We start from the raw sequence: 27,262 nt of genomic DNA, 5'->3' as shown, positions 1-27,262 counted from the left end.
CGTGATCCGCCCGCCTCGGCCTCCCAAAGTGCTGGGATTACAAGCGTGAGCCACCGCGCCCGGCCCTGTGTATGCTTCTTAAGGGGAGGAAGCATGTCGTTTTCTTCACTGTTCAGTCTCCAAAGACTAGAGCCGGGTCTGACAAGAAACAGTTGTAAATGAGTGAATGAGTGAATGAATGAATGAACCACTTCAACGAATTCTTAAATGTTAAATATTGAATGCAAGTGTATACATAGTTCATCACCAAGTGCTAAAATATGAGACATTTTAAACCTATATATTATTAAAGGCATTATCAAACAGCATAAAAACAGGGTGTCATTTAAAAAAAAATGCTATTTTATAAATTTGTATTTCTTTTTTTTTTTTTTTTTTTTTTTTTTTTGAGACAGAGTCTCGCTTTGTTCCCCAGGCTGGGGTGCAATGGCACGACCTTGGCTCACTGCAACCTCCGCCTCCCAGGTTCAAGCTATTCTCCTGCCTCAGCCTCCCAAGTAGCTGGGATTATAGACATGTGCCACCACGTCCGGCTAATTTTTTGTATTTTTAGTAGAGACAGGGTTTCACCATGTTGGCCAGCCTCGAACTCCTGACCTCAGGTGATCCACCTGCCTCAGCCTCCCAAAGTGCTGGGATTACAGGCGTGAGCTACCGTGCCCAGCAAATTTGTATTTCTTTAAAAACTAAGGAGTTTGCTTTCCCTATTAAGATCAATCAGCCAGGTGTGGTGGCTGACACTGGTAAACCCAACACTTTGGGAGCCTAAAATGGGAGGATGGGTTAAGCCCAGCAGTTTGAGACCAGTCTGGGCAACAGAGCAAGACCCCATCTCTAAAAAAAATAAAAAATTAGCCGGGTGTGGTGGCACACTCCTATAGTCTCAGCTACTTGGGAGTCTAAGGTGGGAGAATTGCGTAAGCCTAGAAGGTGAAGGCCTGAGGCCCCACCACTGCACTCTAGCCTGGGAGACAGAGACACACCCTGTCTCCAAAAAAAAATAATAATAAAGGAGCGATCAATGGTGAGTCACCAAGCAACAGCTGTAGAAGTAAAAACTAAATACCTCACTTCTCCTCCCACTTCCCTGGGTGCCTCATTTGAAATTCCTTGGCCAATGACCTCCCTTTACTAAAGCTGTATTTACATTTCTGCAGTTCCACATCTGGAAAAGGAACTTCTAAACTTTATTTCACAAGAACACTTGGGGCTCTCTCATGTCCCTTTTTATGGTAAAGAGATTAAGGATTTGTCTGTTATTTTTCTCTTAAGACTTTCTTTTTCTAATTCTGCTTTTTGATGGGGTAACTGGGATACATCTTTAAAGCACAAAGTGTTTTAATGTTAAGAAATCAAATTGATTGACTCTGCATTTAAAAGAACAATCCCCATGTCTTCTCTCATCTTGTTTTGTTTGTTTTGTTTTTGTTTTTTTGTCCATGACTTTTTAAGACATTAGTTTCGAGTGCTAGTTTCCTGATCTTATTGTTGATTTTCCTCACAACATAAGCACATTTTGCAGAAGCCCTGAAAACATCGCTTTTCCCTGACCTAAACCACCTAATGTTTTCTTCCACCTGCACTCATTTGATTTCAGGCTTGATACTGTATTAAACGTTCAGAGCAAATGGATTGTGGTCTGTGGTTAAAAGGTACAAGAGGGAAAACTACATCATGTCACGTCTCTGCTAATGGTAGGTCAAGAGTAAACATTCATAAGCAGATGCAGCGGAATCTACTGCCCACTGGGGGAAAGTTCACTCTGGCTCTTTAAGAGTCAACAGCTTAGACTCATCCAGTGAATGTTTCAGCCCAGTCCCAGATTAGAGATGTGGGGTCTCAATTTCACCGTACTAAAGCTAGCAGGTGGAGGCTGCACAAGGTCAGTGGCCTTTGTTCTATGGTCCCTGAAGATCTAGAGGGCTTTCCAGGGAAGAAGTGGAATGTAAGAGTGTAAGCAGATCCCCTGCTCCCAAATTTATACATTAAGCTTCCTTATTAAAGAGCAGTTTTGGTAACTACAACCACAACTGCAATGCATGTCATCGAGATCCCCTCTCAGCTCTTTCTGTGACTATTCCATGGCCACCCGTTTCTTTTGAGCATTGGTGGGTGTTTTAGCTCTCTCAGTAACAGCTTTTTCTATCAAAGAAACCCAGATGGCAATAAGCAAAGCTTACTTTTCTCTCTTGCCTTCCTGCGGCAGGCACAAAGACCTGACACATGTTAAGTGTTCAATAAATATTTGTTATGGTTGCTAATACTAGTTATCATATGGGCTACTACAAAATACATGATTACCGATTATCCCAACATCTACTGTTTCTTGCAGCAACATCCTGTGATAGCAGCAGTGACAGGAATAACACCAGCAGCAATACTAATCGCATAGGATACGAAATACCTACCATGGGCAGGCCCTCTACTAGCTGGTTTATGTGTACTATCTCATTCAACCCCTTAATTTTCAAGTACTACTAGTCCTAATTTATGGGGATATTAATTAGAAAACAGTGCAAGAGAAGTCAAATAGTTTGCCCAAAAGAAATGAGCTAATAAGCCTGGGTGTGGTGGCTCACGCCTGTAATCCAAACAGTTTGGGAGACCGAGGTGGGTGGATCATCTGAGGTCAGGAGTTCAAGACCAGCCTGGCCAACACAGAGAAACCCCATCTCTACTAAAAATACAAAAAATTAGCCGGGCGTGGTGGCGTGTGCCTGTAGTCCCAGCTACTCAGGAGGCTGAGGCAGGAGGATGGCGTGAACCCGGGAGGCAGAGCTTGCAGCGAGCTGAGATCACGCCACTGCACTCCAGCCTGGGCGACAGAGCGAGACTCTGTCTCAAAAAAAAAAAAAAAACAGTTAATAAGTATCAAGGCTGGATTATAAGGGCAGGTTCGTCTGATCTCAACTCTCATACTTTTTCTATGCAACACACTCTCTAAGACCTCCGCCCATCCTGAACATGTTTTTACATTGTCTAATACACTTGGTTTAACAGATAAAACGCCTCAGCTGTAACATGTAAACCTATCGAGATGGCTAACTAAGCTTTAATCATTTCAAATACCAAATAGCCCAGTGAATCCAGGTTTTAAAAATAGAAAGCAAAGTATATTCTATCTTGTCTACCCCATGCTGTTGGTAAGCAAAAGATCAAACTCTTTAGCAGAACAAGTTGCATTTTAACTTATTGGAAGTGAGTCTAAAAGTTCTATCTATATATTTTTTATGGCCTAAATGCATGGAAATCAGACTTTTGAAGGATGTTTTGTTACCTTCTGTAGTAGTTTGAGAGAGTATTTCTAGAGCTATAAAAACACTGAATATGTAAATTTTGGAAACATTTATATGTTAAAATACTGAAAAGCAACTACGCGTAAGCACTGCTAAAAGCAGGTAGGGGAGATGCCACATTTGCCGTTTGTAGACTCCCTAGAGCTCTCCATTAATTCTATCATGTCATTTACATGAAAATGGGGCTCTCCTTTGTATTAAGATGCCAAAGCCAAATCACATGGACAATGCAAATGAGCAGGCAGAGTGCTTTGCCACAAAAATATATAATGTATTTCAACAATTTCTGTGGATTTTTGATATCAAAGTCTCTTTATGACACTGACAGTCATCAAGCGGATGTTTGTCAAAGTACATTTCCCAGATGTCTAAATAAAACAGTTTTGCCTTGATGAGTTTTATACTCAGAGCTGGAGAAGACTCCACTCTATTTTAATTTCTCTACTTTTTCAGTATGTGTCATTTCATTCTCTTTTCAATTTGACTCTCACTCCAAAATTTGAATAGTTGAGGTTCTAGTTAGTTGGACCCCAATTAATAAAAAATCTCCCGTAATTGTTTTTATGGCAAGATAAAAACATTTCTATATGTCGTAATAACATGTAGAAAAATACTTATCCTCACTAGTAAGCCACAAAATACAAATGAGACTAACAACACCAAATAATTTTTGACTATCAAATCAGCATAATTTTTTTTTTCATGATACGATTTAACAGAGACCACAATGTGGTCAGAGGGTCACTTATATCCATACTAATGGAAGGGTCAATTACACAATATTGTTGGAAATTCAGTGTTAACACTCTATAGGAAGATTTTAGGAAATGTCCAAACTCTTATTTTGTTACACCTCCTCCTTAAGGATGTTACCCAAATTATGAAAAAATTCTTACATCAAAGATGTTTACCATAGTGGTAGAAAATAACAATCGTTAAAAACACCTAAACCTCTTGCAGTAACTTATCATCTTATTAAATGAAAGAAATACTTGGCAATCATTGGTAAACGTTCTTTAACGCTTTTTTTGTTTTGTTTTGTTTTGAGTCTCGCTCTGTCGCCCAGGCTGGACTGCAGTGGCGCAATCTCGGCTCACTGCAAGCTCCGCCTCCCGGGTTCACGCCATCCTCCTGCCTCAGCCTCCCGAGTAGCTGGGACTACAGGCGCCCGCCACAGCGCCCAGCTAATTTTTTGTATTTTTATTAGAGACGGGGTTTCACCGTGTTAGCCAGGATGGTCTCGATTTCCTGACCTCGTGATCCGCCCGCCTCGGCCTTCCAGAGTGCTGGGATTACAGGCGTGAGCCACCGCGCCCGGCCTAACACATTTTTTAAAGTAATATTTTTAAATCTCTGCTATAATGCAAATGAAAAAGCAAAATATAAATGTAAAATACACAGAGTCTTGTGAAAAAAATAAAATAAAAATAAGTACTGAAAAAAATAAGCCAAATACTTAACTGTCAGGGTCTTTGATGAATGCTGAAAGGTATTTATTTTTGAAATCCAGCTACTTGTCTCTGTTTTTCTTACACTCTACAATAAGCATATATTATATCGAAAGTAGGGATGAAGTGAATTTTAAAAAGCAAAAAAGAACTATGTAAACGGTCTTGGCAACAAGTCATTAATAAAGGCTTAGTGTTCATTCTAAATTAAGGCTATGTAGCATGGTTCTGTACACAGATGAAAAGCTCAATTTGGAGAAGTCCACGTACATACACTATAATCTAATTAATGGCATTTGTACCCAAACTAATTTGAAATTTTAATGTTTTAAAACAATGTCAGAAATCTTGGGTATTCACATATTTGGCACACATTTCTAAGAAGACAGCAGATGTATTCCATGTGTTTCCAGAGAAACATGAATGTACACATGAATAGAAGGTGCAGGAAGGCAGAGTCTAGTTAGCATGTGGAAGAATATTTGGCCTTCAGAGACATCCAACAATGGAGTGGGCAGCCTAAGGACATATTAACCCTCCTCAGCTTGAACAGGATTTTAGGAGAAGCTGCAGCGTCATACACTAAAACAAAAGAAATAATCTTCTCCACATACTTTCTTTTAACTCCATCTGGGTAACCCCCATCTCAGTAAGTAATAGCAGTATCCGCATACTTGCTGAAGACAAATATTTTAATCTTCTGTTTCCTTTGTCAGCCATATCTGATATATCAGCAAACAACATCCCAAATCCATCTGCTTTTCCCCAACCCCACGGCCACCATCCTGGCCCAAGTCAGAATCATGTCTCCTGTTGACCACTGAAAGAGCCTCCTCAATCATCCACACTCTTTCCTCTCTGCATGGCCGCCTGAAAGCTACATCTACTGATATATCTGATTAAAGCCTAAATCAAATCACACCACTCCCTTACTGGTAGTTCTTCAAAGATTTCTCAAAGCACTAAAATGAAATCCCAAATTGAAAATTGAAATTCCTTTCCCCGATCTGCAAAGACGAAAAAATCTGGCCCCCACTATGTCTTCAATTTAATCCCAGGCCATTTGCTTCATCCATATTCATTTTTTTCCCTCTGTCTTTCTTTTGCTGTACTTGCCATTGGCTCCTGCCTGTTAGTTCTCTCCCAAGATGCTCACAGGGCTGGCTTCTTCTCAAATATGTCTTTGTTTAAATATCACTTCCCCTGGGAGGACTTCTGTGACCACCCCAACTAAAGTAGCCCCAAACATACTGTCTTTCATCTTCTTCTTTTGCTTCTTGTTATCATATTTCTTTTTCCTTTAAAAATTGATTTCTTCTAATGCAAGATCAAGGAGAGAAGGACCTTGTTCATCTTGTCCATTGTTTCATTCAAAATGCCTGGCATCAAGCAATTGTTTAATTAATACCAATAGAACGAATGTCAGTTACACTTTATCATGACCACATTCCATGCAGCAAGAACCCAAAGGCAATGTCAAAAGGGCCTGGTGGCTCACTGAGGAGCCTTCTTAGAGAGTTGTGCTGCCTCCTTCAAATCCCTCTGGTCCAACTGATGTATTAACTCTTTGGGAGCCATTTAATACAGTGACACTTCATGGCATGACTGTTTCCTGTTTCTCAAAAAATAACACATTCTTTGAAGTGTAGCTATTGAAAAAATAGCTATCAAGAACACACGGGCATTTGCTCTTAATTCCCTCTTATCACTCTCTGGCCATTCCCTGGGTGGAGGGTTCTGCCCACTTCTGGAGGGTCAGCACCTTGAAGGCAGACACCAGCTCTTAGCCTTACACCTGGTCCCTCTTACATTTTATCCCTTCCAGCACACATGCTAGTCATGTGGTAGGCTTTTGGATACTGGTGAGTGATTTAAAAACAAAACTGTGAAAACCAGGCATACTTTTAACAATCCCTAGGAAGGTAAAGCACTTTCATCTTCAAAACTCCAACATATATTAATAAACTTTGCATCTATGCATTCAGGTATGTCAAAGAGGTGATATGCTGTATACATCTTTGGAAGGGAGGCGAATGCTGGCTTTGGGAGACTATGAAGGTAGCACTAGAAAGAGGGCCTCTGGAGCTCTTGTGCAGGGAGAAAGTAGGCGGCGCTTTCTGTGAGTCTGTTATGGGAGCTGCCAAAGAACTGCCAGTTTCCCTCTACATGGACACCTCTAGCCAGAGGAAGCTTGGGATAAGGGAACGATCACAGGCTTTGGATAGGGCCTAGACAAATCCTAGCCCCACCACCTACTAGCTGAACCTCCTTGAACAAGCCATTGAGCTTAGCTGAGGCTCAATTTCCTTGCATGCAAAAAAAAATTGATGGTTATATCTACATTATAGAAATATTCAGAAGATTAAGTAAATTTATGTATGGATAAGCTCCTGAGAGTCTTGGCACCCAGTATAGAGATATTTAATTTACATAAGCTTATTTCCTCCCTTTCCTGAGAACAGAGAACACAAGGATATCAGGTTTCCCACACTGCAGAAATTTGAACAGTCTAAGAATTAAGAAGTAACCACACCATCATCCAAAGTCACTGTTTCCCTCATATCATTACCCCAAGAACTAACCCCTAGAATGATATCCCTTTTAACAATATCTTCTTGATCCTAGCATGGCTAAGGAGAAAGAGGGCACATCAAATTCCGGATTGGGTAGAAGGTGGATGGTGGACTCATTCACTGAAACATGAGACATAGGAAAAGAACAAGATGGTGAGTTTGGTTTGGGACTTGGTGAATCTACAGTACCTGTTCAACATCCAAATGGGAATTTCCAGGAAGTGTTTGGACATACAGGTCTGAAACTCTGAAATGAGTTCAAGATGGAGATAGATACTTAGGAGAAATGATATAGGTAATAGTTAAAACCATAAGAGAGTGTGTGTGTGTGTGTGTGTGTGTGTGTGTGTGTGTGTATTGGGGAGCAGGAGATGACACCCAGGGAGAATGTGTTAAGTGAGGGGAAAACTTGTTCAGAAGGGCTATCCTAGAAAATATCCACAATTATGAGGGTCAGTGGAAGCAGTGGGATGCTAGTGAATAGAAAACAGCCTGCTCTTGGAGTGAGGAGAAGCTGATTTTAAACTATTGCCAATTTCTATGGTGTAAATACTCCACCATAACCAACTTCAAGCTACCAACAGGATATCAACAGGCTTACAAAAGTTGTGAAAAATTAACATATGCTCTCACAAGCAGGTATGAGTCAGGAGGGTGGCAGGAAGGAGAGAATGCAAAGGATTAGGCAAAACCAACCAAATAGTATGGGGAGCAAATGGAAAAAAGGAAACAAGGACAGTAGTGTTATGAAAACCAAGGGACTTGAGTTTCTTAGTAGGGATTGTGGCAATCACAATAGAAAGTCTTACTAAAAGTATAAAAATTAGCTGGGCATGGTGGTGGGCACCTGTAATCCCAGCTATTTGGGAGGCTGAGGTGAGAGAATCACTTGAAACCAGGAGGTGGAGGTTGCAGTGAGCCAAGATCACACCACTGCATTCCAATCTGGGTGAAACAGCGAGACTCTTGTCTCCAAAAAAAAAGAAAGTTCCAGTAGATGAACAGGTAAACACAAAAGATGTCATTAGGATTTGCCAATGTGTAGATGAGTGAGGCCTCAGAGGCAGATTCAGAGAAAGGGTAAGAAGCTAGTCAAACTGTCTTAAGAGCAAACAAATGAGAAGGAAGTGAAGACATATAGAGACAGTCTTTTCCAAACAATGGTTTAGGAAGGCAGGAGAGAAATCAAGCAATGTCTCCAGTGGGAGGGAGGATCAAAGTAAGGTAGAGTTTGAGCACAATCTAAGAAATATGAGCCACAAGGTGGACAAGAGCGTAGCAGCCAAAACATGGTGGAGATCAATGGCTGCCCAGTGTTCTTCTGCCTACTCTGTTAGTATTACTTTTACCAAAAAAGAAACAGTAGTGACCCAGCTTGATTTCTGAGATCACAGGCAGATGGGAGAAATCCTGATCCTCTCATGTTCCAGCTTTGTGATCTCAGACAAGAATCATTTCCTCAACTGTAAAATGGAGATAATAATAACCCCATCTTTTGGGGTTTTTATGAAGATGCAATTATCTAAAACATGCAAAGCACCTATCAGAGTACCCAGCATATAGTAGGTCCTAGATACATTTTAGTCTCCATCTCTTACCCACAACATTAGAGCATTAAAACTAAAACTACCAAGGTATCCTGTGTTCTACCCATGACTAGGGAGGAAGGAAATGTTCCTTCTGCTGTGTAAATCACACAGCTTCAGACACATGAAAAGACAAACAGGATGGATCTTTCTTTTCCCTTCATACACATCTGCAGTGCAATGAAGTGGTGAACTTCCACACACATGGGATGAACTAGGAGCTGCCACATGAAGGAAAATCCATTCATAAAGTACTTGGAGTATCATCTGGAAAAAAGATATTATATGAATACCTGTGATCATTACCAATTACATATTCCATTGGTATGAATCATCAGAAGATACAGCATGAATAACTTCAGAAGATAATATCTAGGAAATTAACTTGCTTCAGCTTTTCCTAATTTGACATTACCTATTTTTAGGATTTTATTAGTTTGTTTTTTGTATGAATTAAATACAAGAGTAACATTTGTTTAAATCCCTTAAATTATTCTTTTGGGACTAAAAACTTTATTTTCCTATGGTAAACATAAGAAAGGCAGTTACAGGAGTGTAAAAGTCAGTCACTAATATGTAAATTAAATAAACCGATCCACATATTTTAAGTAATAGTGGTTACTGTACCCTGGATCTCATATAAATATTGAAGTAAGTTTATTTATATTAATTGGCCAGAATTTGAAGATAAAAAAAGAAAGATCACTTTAAGTTTAGAAAAATCTTTGGCCCAAATCTCTGTAACAGTTTAGGTAGGCATCACTTCTCATTAGAAAGCAACCAAAAGAAAGCCCTCTGTTCCAGAAAATACCATCACGTTTTCAAATATGCGTGTACTATAATTCTTCCTATTGAATAAGCAATACAAATGTCTCTTCATGTGCTATTATGCTACAAGAATTAAGAAGACATGTTTTTAAATTTTTGAATTATCTATTTTCATTACTAAATCAACAAAATGAAACAGCAGCCTATGGATTGAGAAAAAATATTTGCAAACCATGTGTCTCATAAAGGGCTAATATCCCAAATTTGCAAATAGCTCACACAACTCAATAGTGAAAAAACAAATAATCCAGTTAGAAAATGGCCAAAAGACCTGAATAGACATTTTTCTAAAAGAGACATAAAAATGGTCAATATGTGTATGGAAAGGTGTTCAACGTTATTAATAGCAGAGAAATGCAGATCAAAACCATTATGAGATACCACCTCACATCTGTTAGGATGGCTGTTACCAAAAAGTCAAAAGATAAATGGTGAGGATGTGGAGAAAAATGAATTCTTGTACGCTGTTGGTGGAAATGTAGATTGGTACAACCATTACGGAAAACAGTATGGAGGTTTCTAAAGACATTAAACACAGAACTAAAATATGACTTAGTAATCCCTCTTCTGGACATATACCCAAAGGAAATAAAACCACTACCTAATAAACATATTTGCACTCCCATGTTCATTGCAGCATTTTCCACAATAGTCAAGATACGGGCACAATGTGTGTCCATCAGTGGATGACAGGGAAAAGAAACTGTGGTACACATATGCAATGGAATGTTATTTGGCATCACGAAAAGAATGAGATCTTGCCATTTGCCACAGCACAGATGAGCCTGGAGAACATTATGCGAAGTGAAATAAGCCAGATACAGAAATTAAAATACTACATAATCTCACCTATATGTGAAATCTTTTTTAAAAATTTAAATATACAGAGATACATAATAAAACAGTAGTTACCAGGGATAGCAGGGGGTGAGGGGGGAGGAAATGGGAAGAGGTAGATTGAAGAAGGTAAAATAGCAGATGTAGGATGAATCAGTCTAGAGATTAAATGTTTGTACATGAGGGCATAGGTAATATAACTGTATGGTATATGTGATTCTTACTAAATGAGTAGATTTTCGCTGCTCTTGCCACTAAAAACAAAACAAATGGATAAGTATGTGAGATTATGGATATGTTATTTGCTTTACTATAGTAGGCTTTATACTATCTATATGTATTCAATAATATATTGCATACCTTAAATATACACAATAAAGTTTACTTTTAAAAATTAATTCATAAATATAAAAATAAAAATACCAAATAAATTTGAAGTCACAGTTATATAATTCTATTGTGGGTTCTTCCCCTCAATCAAAAATAACAGTGGTTATTTCGCTATGTGTCCTTCCAGATATTTTTTATCTTCCTGTGCATTTAAATATAAATATACATATACATACATACACACACACACACACACACACACACACACGTGAAATATATACAATGTATTGTTTATATTTAAAAAGGCAATAATGTAGAGTATATTACTTACCAATTCCCCTTCCCTAGGGGAGGAACTATGGAGAAGAATTTATAAGTAATATACTTTACATCTGTATATATGTTATATATAACTATTATATATAACATTATAATATATATGTTATATGTAATAGTTATGTGTGTATATATATATAACTGTTTCATGTAGAGGAGAAGAATTAAAGAGTGATATATGCTATATTAATGAACAACACATTTTAAGCCTTTCTATGTTAGTACATTTCATTCAGTGTGGCATTTTACCAAGTATGGATGCACATGATTATTTAAGCTTTGCCCTATTGGTGGAGATATAGTTGCAAGATTCAGAAAAACGGTAGGAAGCAAGATTTATCAAAGATCAGTTATCAAAGATCATTTATATATAAATATAATCTCACTTCTAAAAATCAGTAAGAAAAAGATAAACAACCCAATAGAAAAAATGAGCAAAAAATATGGACAGCCAGTATACAGAAGGAAATGCCTACAAAAATAATGCTCAACCCCAGTATTATCTAAGGTAACTGTTCCCAAGTGGTCTCCGAGATCATTTCCAGGGATACGCATGATTAAAACTATTTTCATCAAATTTCTACACTCACTATTTGCCTTTTACTTTGTGTTGACACTGCACTGAGAGTGCACAGCAATAGTGAGAAAAACTGGGATTCCTTAGCACAAATCACAAATCCTTAACAAAGGTACCAAGCTATATAGAAGTAATCATATTTGTCACCACCATGCACTCAAGAGTTTTACAAAATTCCCTGATGAAGCAGTACAAATTATATCTCTACCATGGAGTACATGAGTTTTTAATTTTCTGAGGGATAGACAGAATGAGAAGAATAAAGACCATCCTAGGAAAAACACTTGTATGATTGTTGCAAGCTCAACTAGTGGCTTATTTTGTGCAATACCATTTTAGTTGAAAAGCAACCCACAAATTATAGTTATTCGGATGTATATTTGGCAGATATTTTCTCAAAAATGAACAAAGTGAGCCAATCACATCAAGAAAGACAATTCACAGTATTTATTGTCAATGACAAACTTTGAGCTTTCTTGAAAAAAATAAACGTTAGGAAAGTTATATCTGCCTATGTGAGTGTGACAGCTTCTTAATACTTTAAGCCCTTTCTGATGAGATTGATGATGATATTAATCAGTGAGATTTTTTTTGTTGTTGTTGCACAATGAAATGTGTCAAATTTGGAAGATACGCAAAACTAAGTGAACGAATATTTTCCAAATAACCAAGGCATGTTATTATAAATTCATGAGTGGGTAAAATATCCATTCAAAGTGCAAGATGGACTAATGGATTTTAATATTACAGAGCATGAAAAGTTCATTGATATGGCTTCAGATTCCATATCAAAGCTAACAGCTAAGAAAATATCACTTACAGAGTTAGGATGTGGCAACAAAGAATATTTATATTTATCTCAAGAGATTTCTGGAGTATTCCTTTCTTTCCAATCCCAAATCTATGTGAGGCCAATTTTCTTCAAACAAAACAAATCAGCGGAGTGAATGCAGAAACTCATGTGAAAATCCATCCACCCTTTATTAAACAAATATTAAAGAGATTTGCAAACATTTGAAACTATGCCGAAACAAAACTTTGGAGTTCTCAAAATTTTTAAAGAGTGTCAGATGATCTTGAGATCAAAATCTTTGATATTCCTGGTCAGGGAAATGGAAGTTAAATTTAGATATCATTTTACATTCATCAGCTTGACTAAAATTTTCAGAATTAATAATATCAAGTGTTAGCGAGAGTAGACAGAAGTGGATATTCTCACACTCTGAATCCTAAAGGGAATGTAAATTGGTAAAGTCACTTTTAAGTACAATTAAGCTGTGTCCATTACAGAGGTTAGCCAACTTTTTCAACGAAAACCACATGGTAAATATCAGTATTTTAGATTTTGCAGGTCAAAGTTTTAACTACTGAACTCTGCCACTGCAGCACAATAGCACCCATAGAGGGTATGTAAACGGATGGGCATAGCTGTGTTACAATAAAACTTTATTTATATTTAAAATGTGTATGTTCTGTAACTGTAATTCTGTCCTTAAGTACTTACTCTAAAGAAATGCTCACACCTATATAATGTTTAATAGACTTTGGGCACCGTTCTAATCACTACTACTGATTTAATCCTCACAACAGCCCTATGAGATAAATATTATTGGTTTCTTTATTTTATAGAGGAAGAAATTGAGTCCAGAGTGGTTAAGTCGCTTGTCCAAAGTTATACAGCTAATGCATGTCATTGTAGCATTATTTTGTACAGCAAAATTATAGAAGTAACCTAAATGTTCAGAGACATTAAATATTATATTTGATCTGGTTTGTGTCTTTCCTTACACAGATCGCTCAAAATTAAGTAGTTTCCTGCCTTTATTTCTTGCTGTTCAAATTTTCTGAAGTAGATTTGAAGTCCTACTTTCTTCTTGGAGCTTTTGTTGACTCTGCAAGCCCATCGTGACCCCGTTACTAATTCTCATAGAACATTCTCTCTGGAGCTTATGGAATACCTATGGAGTTTATGTCCTCAATGATAATATGTTGTCAGGTGGCAGCAGGGGCAGGTCGGGGGAAGCCCTTTGTTTCTTTGACATGTCTCTGTCCCTTGGTAGACCAACAGTTCCTCAAGGATCGGGAATGAATGGAATCTTACGCACCCTTTTTATTCCTCACTGTCTGTGGCCATCTCTACCACCTCCACTTCTACTACTCACATCCGAGCCTATCCTTGCTAGTCTGAACTGAAAAAGTCTCCAGATGGATAGCCCTGCTTCCATTCTTGCTTACCTACCATACGTGATCTTCATAGCATCCAGGGTAAGCATTATACAAAGTTTAATTCAGATCAAAAGCTCAACTCAGAAGCCTCCTGTGGCTTCCCACTGGACAAAATCTCAAGTGTTCACCACAGCCTTCAAAGCCTGGCTTCCTTTAATCCGACCTCCTGTCCCCGGACTGCCCTGGCTCACTCTGCTCTGGGCACAAAGAGGTCTTTGCCATTTCCCATGACAGGCTGAGACCCTCCTGCTGCATGGCCTTGGCAGTGGCTCTTCCCTCTGCCTGGATGCTCTTCCTCGAAATGTTGGCAAGCCTCATTCTCTCACTTTATGAAGGTCTCTGCTCACATGTACCCTCAGCAGTGAGGCTTTCTCTGACTACTCTGTCTAAACAAGCAAACCTCCCAACCCAACTTCTTTACTCTCTCTTCCCTTACCTCACTGTTAGGCTCTTCATATCACATACCAGAACACAGTACATCTCGTGTTCATGTTTATTTGTTTACCATCCCTCCCTCCCCGCAGCCCAACCTAAAATAATGCCTGGGACTTGGTTGTTCAATAAATATATTGACTGAATGAGCCTCAGTTTCCTCACTTCTAAAATGGCAATAATACTGTCCCTCACAAGATTGATACTAATAATTATTACTGATTATTTGATTATTAAAATACCACAAGTAATGCCTGGTATATTGCTAAATTCTTTGCCTGCGTTATCTCACACAATTCTAGTAAAAGCCCAGTGAGATAGATAAGATCATTATTCCCCACTTTACAGATGAGGAAACTGAGGCATAGAAAGGATGAGTCACTTCCCAGGTTCACAGCTGTGCCAATAATACTCAAAGCAAGGAGTTGCTCCTAGAGCTAAGTAGAATAAAGAATGGGCAGGCATGGTGGAAGCATAGAGCGCTTTATAAATGCAAGGAATTCCTGTTTACATTATTGCTCCAAGAAGGGCTTAGTGCATGATGCAAGAATTCCCCCTGCAACTAAACGAACCAGTGGTTGGGCTTCAAGAGAACTGGGTCTCAGTGAGTCACTGTGACTAAGAGGGACTGCTCAGGTGAAAAGAAGACTTTTCCCCCACAGCGAAATTTTCTTAAACGCTGCTTGGGAAGGGTGTTTGCTAAGTCCATTTTCTGATCAGATAACAGTTTGACACTAATTCTTCTATTTTCAGCTGGCACCAGACCCGGTCCTCGACTTTATCACCCATCGGTTATCTGTGTCGCCTGAAGGAACTCCGGGTAAGGTACAGGAAAAAGGTGGGGGTATTGTTGGAGCTTCCTGCTGGCCAGTACACTGGCCTATTGTTGGATTTATTTTTTTAAACTATCACATCACAATTATTTCGGCAACATCCTTTTTCCATCCTGGACCCGATACAATATTTATTGAACTATACAAACTGCGTCAATACACAATTCTTTCCATATTGTTGCCCAAGTTCTTTATGATATCTTTAAAAAAATTAATATCCATTAAAATATTTTGCTAATTGACACATGATCAGCCAACTCTCCATGCTTCAATTTATGACTTTTTTAAAATAAAGAGCCTTCAGACAGAACTTTGCTCAACTGCTACATTTTTAAAAAACAAATGACAACAAAATGACATTTCTTGAGATTACTAAGTGCCAGGCACTATACTAGGCTTCATTCTGTTAAAGCACTACCACCACCCCATGACTGTTAATATTCCCATTTTACGGATGAGGAAACGAGCTAAGAAACGTGGTATAATCACACTCTCAATAAGTCATGAATGCTTACTCTGATCCCTGGGAGTCCTACTCCAGATCTCTGACTACATTCTAAAAAAAAAAAAAAAAAAAACTTGTCCTTGAATCATTTTGCCACTTTAATTTGTGTTCAGCTGAATTCTGTAAGTAGTGAATATACACAGCTAGACCCCCATCACCATCGAGGCTGGTGGTATGCCCTGGTGATTCAATCATGTGCACCTTAATAAGAGTCATTTGACTAGCTATTAAACCGCATTTTGAAAGCCATAACAGTATGGCAATACTGAAGCTGCTACAATACCCCATTTCTGTTTTCCCCTCCTAATTACTTCTATTGGATTATAGGAGCAAACATTCACAACCAAATCAGCATCTTGAGACCTGCTCTTTGCATCCTCATTGGGTGTGCGTTACTTTTCCCTACAAGTATGCTTTTGGATTCTTTAACTGTGGTGTGACCAGAATCATCGACTCAAGAGACTCACTACAGAGAACTTGTAGAGCTGGGAGGGGCCATCTTTGTTTTATTGAAAATAGGATGCCCAAAGAGGAAGGTGACTTTTCAAGGGCCACAGAGTCACAGTACCAGAGGGGTTACTGAAAAGAAAAAGAAGCAATGTTCATCGACAATCTGCTATGTGCCAGACACATTTCGTAATGAAATAACAGGAGTGATAAAGATAATTATAAAAAGTGACATATATTGAACATTTAAAATTTGTCAAGCACAATGCAAAATGCTTAATGTGAGTTTTTTCAAGTTTTTAATCTTCTCCAATTTAGAGACAAGCACTATTATTACTCCCATTGGACAGATGAGAAAACCTCTCAGAAAACCATGCCAGTCATGGAGACAGAATTCAAAGACACAAAGCTACCCAGCAACATGGCCCTGGCTTTATTTCAAACATGGGAAAATGCACTCAAAGTGCAGCCCTAACCTAGCCAAAAGAGTGTCTTCCTAACTATGGATTTCTGCTAAGACAAACATGGAAGAAGACAGATGGATTTGGGTAGCCAGGGAAGTAATGGTGCCTGCCAGTCCCACTGGCTCTTTTCATAATGCGCAATTTATCTGCACTTTCCTGTACCATTTAAATACTAATGAGACCTTTAAGAAATGCATCATAAAAGCATTTTCAGCCTAATAATTCAGAAGCCTTGATCTTTCAGGTAAAAGGAGCACCACTGTCACATACACACACAAAGTGGTTCCTGTATCAGAGCAGATGTACAATCTTCTCAGGTTATCTCTGTGTTAAACCCACAGGTCTCTATCTCACTGATTCACCTCTGATCAAACTTTGAAGAAAATGACACCAGCCATCTGCCTATGCTTTTATAAATAAGTGCCACCTAAGACTGCCACCCATCATCTCTGTGACCTCAGGTAAGTCACTCAATATCTCTGGTCCAGCTTTGTTCACCTGTCAGAGTAGAGGTGGAGTGAACAAAATAGGTGGTTTCTCACTGCCAAATGCTCTAGGATTTCTTGACAAAGCATTCTAAGATGATCTCATTCAATGAACACTTGCCTCATGACCAGACTATTCAATGAGAGACTCTATAATCCTGAAGCAATATTGGCAGTGGTCCACATTTGTGGACTAAGTCATGGCTGGTGAATGTATTTTGTATCCAGCAATACTGTGACCTTGGCTACACTGTAATTCTTTACCACATGGGTCCAAATCTGCTTAGTGAAAAACCTGAATACCCCAGGGGCATTCCTACAGCTATAAAAAAAATCAATCTAAAGTAATTTGCCAAAAAAGCAGCATTCGTCTTGACACGAGCTTAAATATACTAGTAGCTTAAATATACTAGGCATGGTAACCCAAAAGACCTCCCCCAAAGCAGCAGGCTTCATTAGGGTATGGAGGACTTCTCTGCTGGACTCTGAGTCTATGAAGAACAAATATATCAAATATGATCATTGGAATGTTTATAAAAATGCTTGTCCTACCACTGGATTCTTGTCTTCTTATATACGCTGTACAGATGAGGAAAGTCAAGCACAGGCTTACCAAACTGATCAAAAGAGATGAAAAAGAATGCGATTTTCAGTCAGAACCCAGCCAGCTATAGCCCTGAATCGCTGCAGGTCAGGGTTTCTCCACCTTGCCAACATTGACCTTGGGGCTGGATGGTTCATGCTGTAGGAGACTGTCCCATGAATTGTCTGCTGCTTGGCAGTATCTCTGTCTTCCTCCCATTAGATGCCAACAGTGTCCCCCACCCCAAGTTGTGACAGCCAAAAATGTCTCCAGACTTTGACAAGTGTTCCCTATGGGACCATCACTATAGTGCTATAGTTGCTCAAAGAACACAGCAGGAATAACAATTCTTCAGCTTCCCTGATGACCAAAGCCTGGCTTAGACCTTCTCCCTTCCCCACAGCTGACTCCATTCCATCGTACATTCTCGCCAATCCCAGGCCTCCTTCTAATCACAGGGATTATCACGCCAGTCCGTGCTTTCAAACTCTCAAGACTCGTCCTCATGGGCTGCAGAATCTCAAATATAGCTTTTTGTGGCCTCCAGCCGTGAGTCAGCTTGGTCCTGCTGCCCTAGCCATATGGTAGCAACAGACAGCCGCAGACACACTACGCCCTGCCACTCCTCCCTTGCACATGCCGTTCCCCTTGCCTGCAATGCCATTCCTGCCTTCTCAAATAGAAACTGGGCAGATTCATCCTCCCGAACCCATTACACCTGCGGGGATACTCCCTAGGTGCTCAAGAGCTATTAGTGGAACTAAATTGACTCTTTGCTCAGATGCCCCAGCCCTTGACCTCGGTCAAGTTACCTAACCCCCTCAGACCTCAGTTTCTTCCTCTGGAAGATGGGTGCAATGATTCCTCCCATAAAAGGTTGTGAGAAATAAAGCACATCGAGGCTGCCACACAGTGAGTTCTCATCCAAAAGTTATTTTATCTTCCTGTTGCATGGAGATTATTTTACAAGAATGGGCACAATCTCTGGGCTATATCTTCACATGCTTAGTATACAGAAATAGAACTAAAATCCTTTAAGTCTCTTTCTTTTGAATCCTGAGTAATACATCATTTTTTTTCAATTTTTTGTTTATTTTTCTCCTAAATATTTGGAAGGAGAAGCCCAAGTTTGATACCAGTGTAAGGATGGAAGCCGTTCTAATCTTATGTGAATCAAAGAGCCCTGGCCGGGCATGGCGGCTCACACCTGTAATCCCAGCACTTTGGGAGGCCAAGGCAGGTGGATCACCTGAGGTCAGGAGTTCAAGACCAGCCTGACCAACATGGAGAAACCCTGTCTCTACTAAAAATACAAAATTAGCTGGGCGTGATAGTGGATGCCTGTAATCCCAGCTACTTGGGAGGCTGAAATAGGAGAATTGCTTGAACCCTGGAGGTGGAGGTTGCAGTGAGCCGAGATAGCGCCATTGCACTCCAGCCTGGGCAACAAGAGTGAAATTCCATCTCAAAAAAAAAAAGGATCCCTCTGGCTCTGGCCCTTGGTGAATTCTCTCTAAATAGCTCTATCTGCGACCCACAATGTTTGCAACCATCAGTAGTTTTTAGAAGGTGTCCAGTTTCCCACGGGAATATAAGGAAATTGGAATTATTAAACCAAACGATAAGAGAGATGGGAACAAAGCCACAGTCCTCCGCCCCCGAAGCCCAGCAAATTTGAACTTCTTTGTGCAACTGTTATAAAGATGCCAAGCCCCTCAGAGATTGGCGACCAGGAAAAGGAAGAGGACAAGGAAAGGAAAGAGTGTCCAGCGAGTCACAGTCAGCTGAGGAAGGGAGCCATCCATCACCAGTGCTTCCTGGGCAGCCCGCATGGTTCCAGTCACAGAGGGCACGGGCTCCAGCCAGCCAAGGACAGAGGAAAAAAACAACCTTGGCTTTGCTTTATTAGTTAAGTGAACGAGTCCTTAAGAGTATTGATGTATTGACTAATGATTCCAACATCCAGCGTGCTGAGTGCTCACATGTTTAAAGGGCAAGAGTTACAAATCAACAACTTATTAATTTAATTCCTCTTTGAAAAGGTGCCAAAGAGAGAAAGCAGAAAGAGAGGAGAGTTTATCATGTTTTCTGCAATATCACCTCCTCCTTCTCCTCTCTTAGCTAGTGAATAATCATAAACACCAGCTTATTTAAGTGCAGATTCCTGGGCCCCCACATTCAGGTATTTGATTGTATTAGGTGATGGTTTAAGCCAGGGAATCTGTATTTCTTTACTTATCACCTCCCACACCAAGGGATTGTAGTGCAAGTGGGGAGCAAACCATTTAGAGAAACACTATTTGTAAGAGCTGATATCTGTGTTTTCTCCCACTTGACAGTTATGCCCTGCTACATTTCCCAACCCCTCTGCAAGGAGCTGGAGCCAGGTGACTGAGTTTTATACAACAGAGGTGGGTCGGATGTGCACCACTTCCAGGCCTGACTCTAAGACCTCCTCCACCAGACTCACATTCTCTTTTTTTCTTTTTCTTTTTTTTTTTTTTTGAGATGGAGTCTCACTCTGTTACCCAGGCTAGAGTGCAGTGGCGCGATCTCGGCTCACTGCAAGCTCCGCCTCCCGGGTTCGTGCCGTTCTTCTGCCTCAGCCTCTCCGAGTAGCTGGGACTATAGGCGCCTGCCACCATGCCCGGCTAATTTTTTTTTATTTTTAGTAGAGACGGGGTTTCTCCGTGTTAGCCAGGATGGTCTCGATCTCCTGACCTCGTGATCTGCCCGCCTCGGCCTCCCAAAGTGCTGGGATTACAGGTGTGAGCCACCGCGCCTGGCACATTCTCTTTTTGCTTGTTGCCTGGTTGGATGAAGAGGCTTCAAAGGAAGCCCAGCTGCTAATGAGGAAGTCCTTGAATGATTCAGTGATGCAGAATCTCATCCCTACTCCCACCTACCTGTACTCTACTGTCATTCACATGACAGAGAGGGAGAGAGAGAAAAACCACCACCACCACCGCCGCCACACCTACAGCAAAAACCCTTTATTTTATTAAGGCACTGAGATTCAACAGATTTTTTTTCAGTTGCTAGTCTAACCTGGCAAATATACATTACTCTTTTCTATTCTACAATTTTATTAGATCTTCATTCTAAAGATCCAGGGTAAATGTTTTAAGGGCAAAACTAGGAAACAAACACAGGGGAAAATCAAAGAGTGATTCATCACATCAAAATCCAACCCTGCTTTCAGATATGGTAATAAAAACCCCTTAAAATGGAATAGGTCTCTTGGACTTTCTTCGCACAGACAAGATGACACCATAGATCTCTGCATGCCTTGGTGCCAAACTAATACAATACAGTAAGTGTAAGACTCGGGTAAAATTTAAAGTAAACACTAAAGATGGGTAGGTCAATTACCCCCAGAGTATTAATTAAAGGCCCTTCTCAGGCCACTAGAAATACAAAGGAACCTGTCACAGAGACAAGAAAAGCGAACTGCAACCAACTCTTATCCGTCCTCAGTCTCTGTGCCTTTCGCAGAGCTTCCAGCAGCGCTATGTTGGGCCAGAGCATCCGGAGGTTCACAACCTCTATGGTCCGTAGGAGCCACTATGAGGAGGGCCCTGGGAAGAATTTGCCATTTTCAGTGGAAAACAAGTGGTCGTTACTAGCTAAGATGTATCTGTACTTTGGGTCTGCATTTGCTACACCCTTCCTTGTAGTAAGACACCAACTGCTTAAAACATAAGGATGTTTCGGTTCCTCCATTTAACAGATATGAAGAGCATTTTAAGAGGTGCAGCCTCTGGAAGTGGATCAAACTAGAACTCATATGCCATACTAGATATGTTTGTCAATAAACTTATGACGTGGAAAAAAAAAAAAAGAAATAGCCAATAACGGTTGGGCACAGTAGTTCACCCCTGTAATCTTAGCACTTTGGGAGGCTGAGGTGGATGGATCACCTGAGGTCAGGAGTTTGAGACCAGCCTGGCCAATATGGTGAAACCCCGTCTCTACTAAAAATACAAAAATTAACTGGGTGTGGTGGCAGGTGCCTGTAATCCCAGCTACTTGGGAGGCTGAGGCAGGAGAATCAGTTGAACCCAGGAGGCAGAGGCTGTAGTGAGCAGAGATCATGCCACTTCACTCCAGCCTGGGCAAAAGAGAGAAAAATCCATCTAAAAAGAAAAGAAAAAAAAAATAGTCCATACCGTATACCGGCCAGGCACGGTGTGGCTGACACCTATAATCCTAGCACTTTGGGAGGTCGAAGTGGGCAGATCACTTGAGGTCAGGAGTTAAGAGACCCACCCACCTGGCCAACATGGTGAAACCCCATCTCTTCTAAAAATACAAAAAATTAACTGGGCTTGGTGGTGTGAGCCTGTAGTCCCAGCTCCTAGGAAGGCTGAGGCAAGAGAATCACTTGAATCTGGGGGGTGGAGATTGCAGTGAGACAGCGCCACTGCACTCTACCCTGGGTGACAGAGCGAGGCTCCATCTCAAAAAAAGAAAGAAAGAAAGAGCCCATACCTAGAGTTTACATGGTCATCTTGACACCTCCCTGGGCTCCAGTGACCAGTATTCAGAAACCACTGCCCTCAGCCCTATTGCAGGAAGCCTCTGCATTCTTCACGGGAAGGAAAAATAAGCATGGGAACGTTCCCTGCGACCAGCTTGACGCACAGGGGCTCGGGCTGGGCTGGCAGCAGTCTCAGCTCCACAGCCCTGCTGGAGACGGCATTAAGGGCACCGCCTCACACCAGCTCCTGTGATCATGAGGATGCCCCAGCCTCCAAGAGAAGGGCCATTTTCCATCTGGTAAATGTGTCCATGTCCCTTTCCATGGAGAAAAAAGCACCTCCAACTCTCTTCTTTCTCTGTAAGCTAAATCAGCTTCACACCAGCAGAGAGCAGTTGACAACCGACTCTAGGGTTCAGCTCTTTGCACGTGGCTGTCTACAGTCACTCTGGGGATAATCCAATTTGACTTTGGAGAAACAAAGAGAAGGGGCATTCATCAGAGAGAGGTCGGGAATAGAATCTCTCATTCACCCTTCCAGCCACACTGGCCTTGCTGCCCCAGGGACACTCCAAACACGTTCCCACCTTTGTGCTTGCCACTTTCTCCATCTAGAATGTTCTTCCCCAAACCTTCACAGGGTTCCTGCCTCAGCTTCCTGCACACCCCTGCTCCAGTGTTCCCCCGGAGAAACTTCCTCTCTAAATCAGCTACCCCCATTCAGGCACTCTCTAACCCCTTGTCCCATTTTATTTTTCTTCAAAGGCCTTATCTCCACATGGAAGTCTAATAATTGTTGTTCCTGCCTAACAGGATATCTACAGAGGACTTTGTGATAAGAGCTGGGACCTGGAGAATAGGAAGGTGATTGTGCAGATTTTCTTTCCGCTAAGTGCCATTTAAAAACAATCAATACACAAAAAGGCATCAATATGGAAAATACACATGATACTAAGTTAATAAAGATGTGAGTTACAAAGTAGCACACCTCACTTATGAATTACATTGGAAAGGACTGGGAAGAAGTAGAGGAATATTGAATTTAAATAATGGAAAAATAAGTAATAGTTTTTTACTTTTCAAAATATAAAATGCTACTTTATATTACTTTATTAATTTTAAGAATGCATTTAAGAAAATAAATACATAATTTATAAGCCAACCAAATCAAATAAATAAGTCAAAGAATTTTGTAACAATCTGGAAAGAAAAGAGAATGTGTGGTCTAATACCCTCATTTGCCAGATGAAGAAATTAAGCCTCAAAGGGAAGTGAGTGGCCCAACGTTATACTCTACGTTAGTCAATGAAAAGACAGGATGAAAAGAAGTTGGACTCCAGGCCGGTGCTTTTCTCACTGCATTATGTTCCATATTCAGTCAAAGAAAGGAGTCATAAAGGGAGCTGGACATAGGGAAAAAAATCTGACATATTCCACTGACATGTTAACTGATACAACATACAAAAATGTCCTGTCTTGGTAACAGCACCAAGACTATTATCTCATTCCCTGTATTAATCAGATCTTAACATCTTGAACCAAAAATGAGCCTGTGTTGTTTGCAGAGTATGGCAAATTGTATTTTCCAAACACGGCCACATTAATACACATAATATCCCACACGCTTTTCTTGCAAGGTGGTGTAGATATTCCCACATCAATGGGTATAGGAGGCTCTGTTCCTTCTCCCTAAACCTGGCTGGACTTTTGTGACAACCTTGCCGAACAGAATCTGAAAGAAGTGGTACCTTCTGGGACTGGGTGCTAAAAGATAATACGACTGCTGTCTGGCACAGCGTCTCTCAGAGGCTTAGCCCTTGGAACCCAGCCTCCATGCTGTGGGGAAGTCCAGGGCGCAGTCAGGAGCCAACATCAACTGCCAGACATGGGAATGAGCAAGCCCTCATTGCATTCCAATGCTCAGCCTTGGAAACACCCGCAGGTAACACTGAGGGGAGAAGAGATGAACTAACCTGCGGAGCCCTGCCCAGATCACAGATTAATACTCATCACAGATTAATACACAATCTAATACAATACAGTAAGTGTAAGACTTGGGTAAAATTTAAAGTAAACACTAAAGATGGGTAGGTCAATTACCCCCAGAGTATTAATTAAAGGCCCTGCTCAGGGCACTAGAAATACAAAGGAATCTGTCACAGAGACAAGAAAAGGGAACTGTAATCAACTCTTCTTTTTTTTTTGAGACGGAGTCTCGCTCTGCCGCCCAGGCTGGAGTGCAGTGGCGCGATCTCGGCTCACTGCGAGCTCTGCCTCCTGGGTTCACACCATTCTCCTGCCTCAGCCTCCCGAGTAGCTGGGACTACAGGCGCCCGCCACCTCGCCCGGCTAATTTTTTTGTATTTTTAGTAGAGATGAGGTTTCACCGAATTAGCCAGGATGGTCTCGATCTCCTGACCTCGTGATCCGCCCGCCTCGGCCTCCCAAAGTGCTGGGACTACAGGCTTGAGCCACCACGCCCGGCCAGCAATCAACTCTTAAGAAATAGCCCATACTGGTTATAGAACATTATAAATGTTCTTTCATGCCAATAGAAAACAGGAACAACCAGAGAACCACTAAGGTACAGGATAGCGGTGCCCAGGTTTGTAGCGTTTTCTAGGTAAAGAAGGATTCCAGGAGATACAGCTACTTAAAGAATCATTAACTTGAGGTGGTAAAGAGGGCTCTTTAAAATGTAGAAATAAGAACCAGTAATTCATCGGCAAAAGATGATAGTAGCACCAAGATTTCAAGGTGGTAGTTGGGGGCAATGGTGAAGAGGTGATCTATAATCAAATAGCTGCACTCCAAGACACTTCAAGACAATGAAGTCCAAGGGTGAAAAATATCAGGCATTCATATCCAAGTGGATATGAATATCCTCCTTTGCACATAGAAGATATCAACAATCCATGACAACATTCTATCCCTAACCTAACCTGACCACTTCAAAAACAATCCACTAGCATCTGTTGGAGCTGTCACATAAAATGAAATCCATTTGCTATCCCCGATAAAGTCCAGACCTCTCGAATTACCAATGCCCAGAAAGATTGTCATTATAAAGCCCTACAGTAGTTACATATGCATTTTCCACACCTTTCTTTTAATCACATTAGACTCGTTTGTCTTAGTGATTTAAGTAGACCTTAATAGATTATCTATTCTAGTTTTATCTTCAAGAGAGTAGGTATCACCCATTTTATTTTACTTTTGGGTCAATTGAGCCTGAGTAATGATAAGAGGCTTACCCTTAGTTTCTGTGCTTTAATATCTCAGGCAAGAACAGGGACCAAACCTCTAAATTTGGGGACTCCTGATAGGACAAAGGTATTATTACTCAAAAATTTTTTATTGTTCCAGCATCACATTCTCAGGTTCCAGGGGCACCATTGTCAGAATGCAAATTAACATCTGCTGAAGGGGGTGTATTTTGCTGATTAAAATGCACAGCAAATACTATTCTCTGTACAAATTCTTAATATCAGAGAGGTCAGAGTCATCACCCCCATCCAACCCCTTCTGCCACCCCAGACAGTCACTCAGCACTGGAATCAAAGTCTGGTGGCAGAATCTAAAGGCAAAGCAAAACGAATATTCACTCAGGCAGATGGAAAAAGTTGCAGATTGTGTGAATGGATTTGTCTCTCCTCCTCTTTCACCCACACTTCTCCTTTCAAAGGATGAAGACTGAAGTAATTGTAACCATGCAGAGTATAACACAGAAACACTTCTTATTCACATAGGACACCCATTGCCAAAGACCTTCATCTCAGTGCCTTTCATTAGCCCAGTCTTTTAACTGTTTTGAGGATCTGTTTCTTCTCATAGGATGATGATGATAATGGTGCTCATGGTGTTGGTAATGATGTTGGTGATAACGATGATGATGCTGTTGACAATGATATTGGTGATGATGATGACGTTGATGAAGATGATAATGAAGAGGACGTTACTGGTGATGATGATGCTGGTGATGAGAATGATTTTAATGAAGATTATGATGAAGATGATGACATTATTGGTGATGATGACGCTGGTAGATGATGTTGATGATGATGAATGGTGCTACCATTTGCCAGACACCATGCTAAGTGCCTCAGTGCATCATAAAGTTTCCTTCAGTTAATTCTCTGATGAGCTGGGCATCATTAGTGTTATTATTATTATTTTATTATTATTTTAATTATCCCCGTTCATCAGGTGAGGAAGCTGGGGCCTAGAAAAGTTAAGTAACTGCCCAAAGACACACAGTAGCAAAATGTTTTAAATTAGAAATCAAGCTCAGGCAGGCCAGTTCTAGGGGCAGAATTCTAGTACACAAATGCAAAAGTCATAAAAAAAAAAAAAGCTCAGAAATACTTGAAGTTTTGGTAAAGGTGCTATGCTGACCCCTCAGACATGGAGGTGATAATATCAGACGACTTTCTTCAGAAATGAGGGTTGTTTTGAAGAGAAAATTAAATCATGGGTGTGAAGGTGCTTCTAAAACAACTACGTTCTATGAACACTACGTAACAGTATTAATTCATCTAATTCTAATAACACCAATACAAGGCAGTTACTGCTACTATCAACTTGCATTTTAAAATGAGGCAACGGACTCATCTTCAGTTAGATGACTTGGCTGAGGCATGGTCGACCTGAAATCCAAGCACAGAGAGTTCAGTACTTGGGCCTGAAATCGCCATGGGTGTTTCTAAAACTATGACTATTATTGAGTTACGAGCTTCTTATATCACAAAAGTACAGTTCACGTGCTTCATTTTTTGAGTTTGGAGCTGGTCATACCAATACGTAGATGTTCACTTTACCCAGTGATATTTTTGGTCGCCTTCCACCTTAAGTATTGGAGGAACATCCTGCTGTTTTAGGTTGCAAATTTGGAAGTGATCTAGAAAGTCAATGTGGTGATCCAAGAACAACACTCAGGATGTTCCTTGAGCCTGTTTTCCTACTTGCAGTATTTTCTTAGCCATGTATCTCAGTCTTT

At 40.5% G+C, this 27,262-nt stretch overlaps 2 protein-coding genes across 8 annotated transcripts in view; one reads left to right on the top strand and one right to left on the bottom strand.

Annotated features, from left to right (window-relative positions):
* The window catches only part of LDB2 (LIM domain binding 2), a 642,376-nt gene that overhangs the window by 342,404 nt on the left and 272,710 nt on the right, over nucleotides 1-27,262 (bottom strand). The window lies entirely within an intron of this gene.
* On the top strand, nucleotides 21,123-21,603 carry LOC116457035 (cytochrome c oxidase subunit 7C, mitochondrial-like). Its single transcript, XM_032753797.2, has one exon. The coding sequence runs from the start codon at nucleotides 21,142-21,144 to the stop codon at nucleotides 21,487-21,489; it is 348 nt and encodes a 115-aa protein (XP_032609688.1). The 5' UTR covers nucleotides 21,123-21,141; the 3' UTR covers nucleotides 21,490-21,603.

Source organism: Hylobates moloch, unplaced genomic scaffold (assembly GCF_009828535.3).
Source record: "Hylobates moloch isolate HMO894 unplaced genomic scaffold, HMol_V3 SCAFFOLD_17, whole genome shotgun sequence".
In the NCBI taxonomy this organism is placed as follows: Eukaryota; Metazoa; Chordata; class Mammalia; order Primates; family Hylobatidae; genus Hylobates; species Hylobates moloch.
This window is presented reverse-complemented; position numbering and strand designations above follow the sequence as displayed.

Excerpts from the sequence above, each read along its gene's own strand:
- LOC116457035 (XM_032753797.2), top strand. The coding sequence starts at position 21,142 with ATGGGTAGGTCAATTACCCCCAGAGTATTAATTAAAGGCCCTTCTCAG.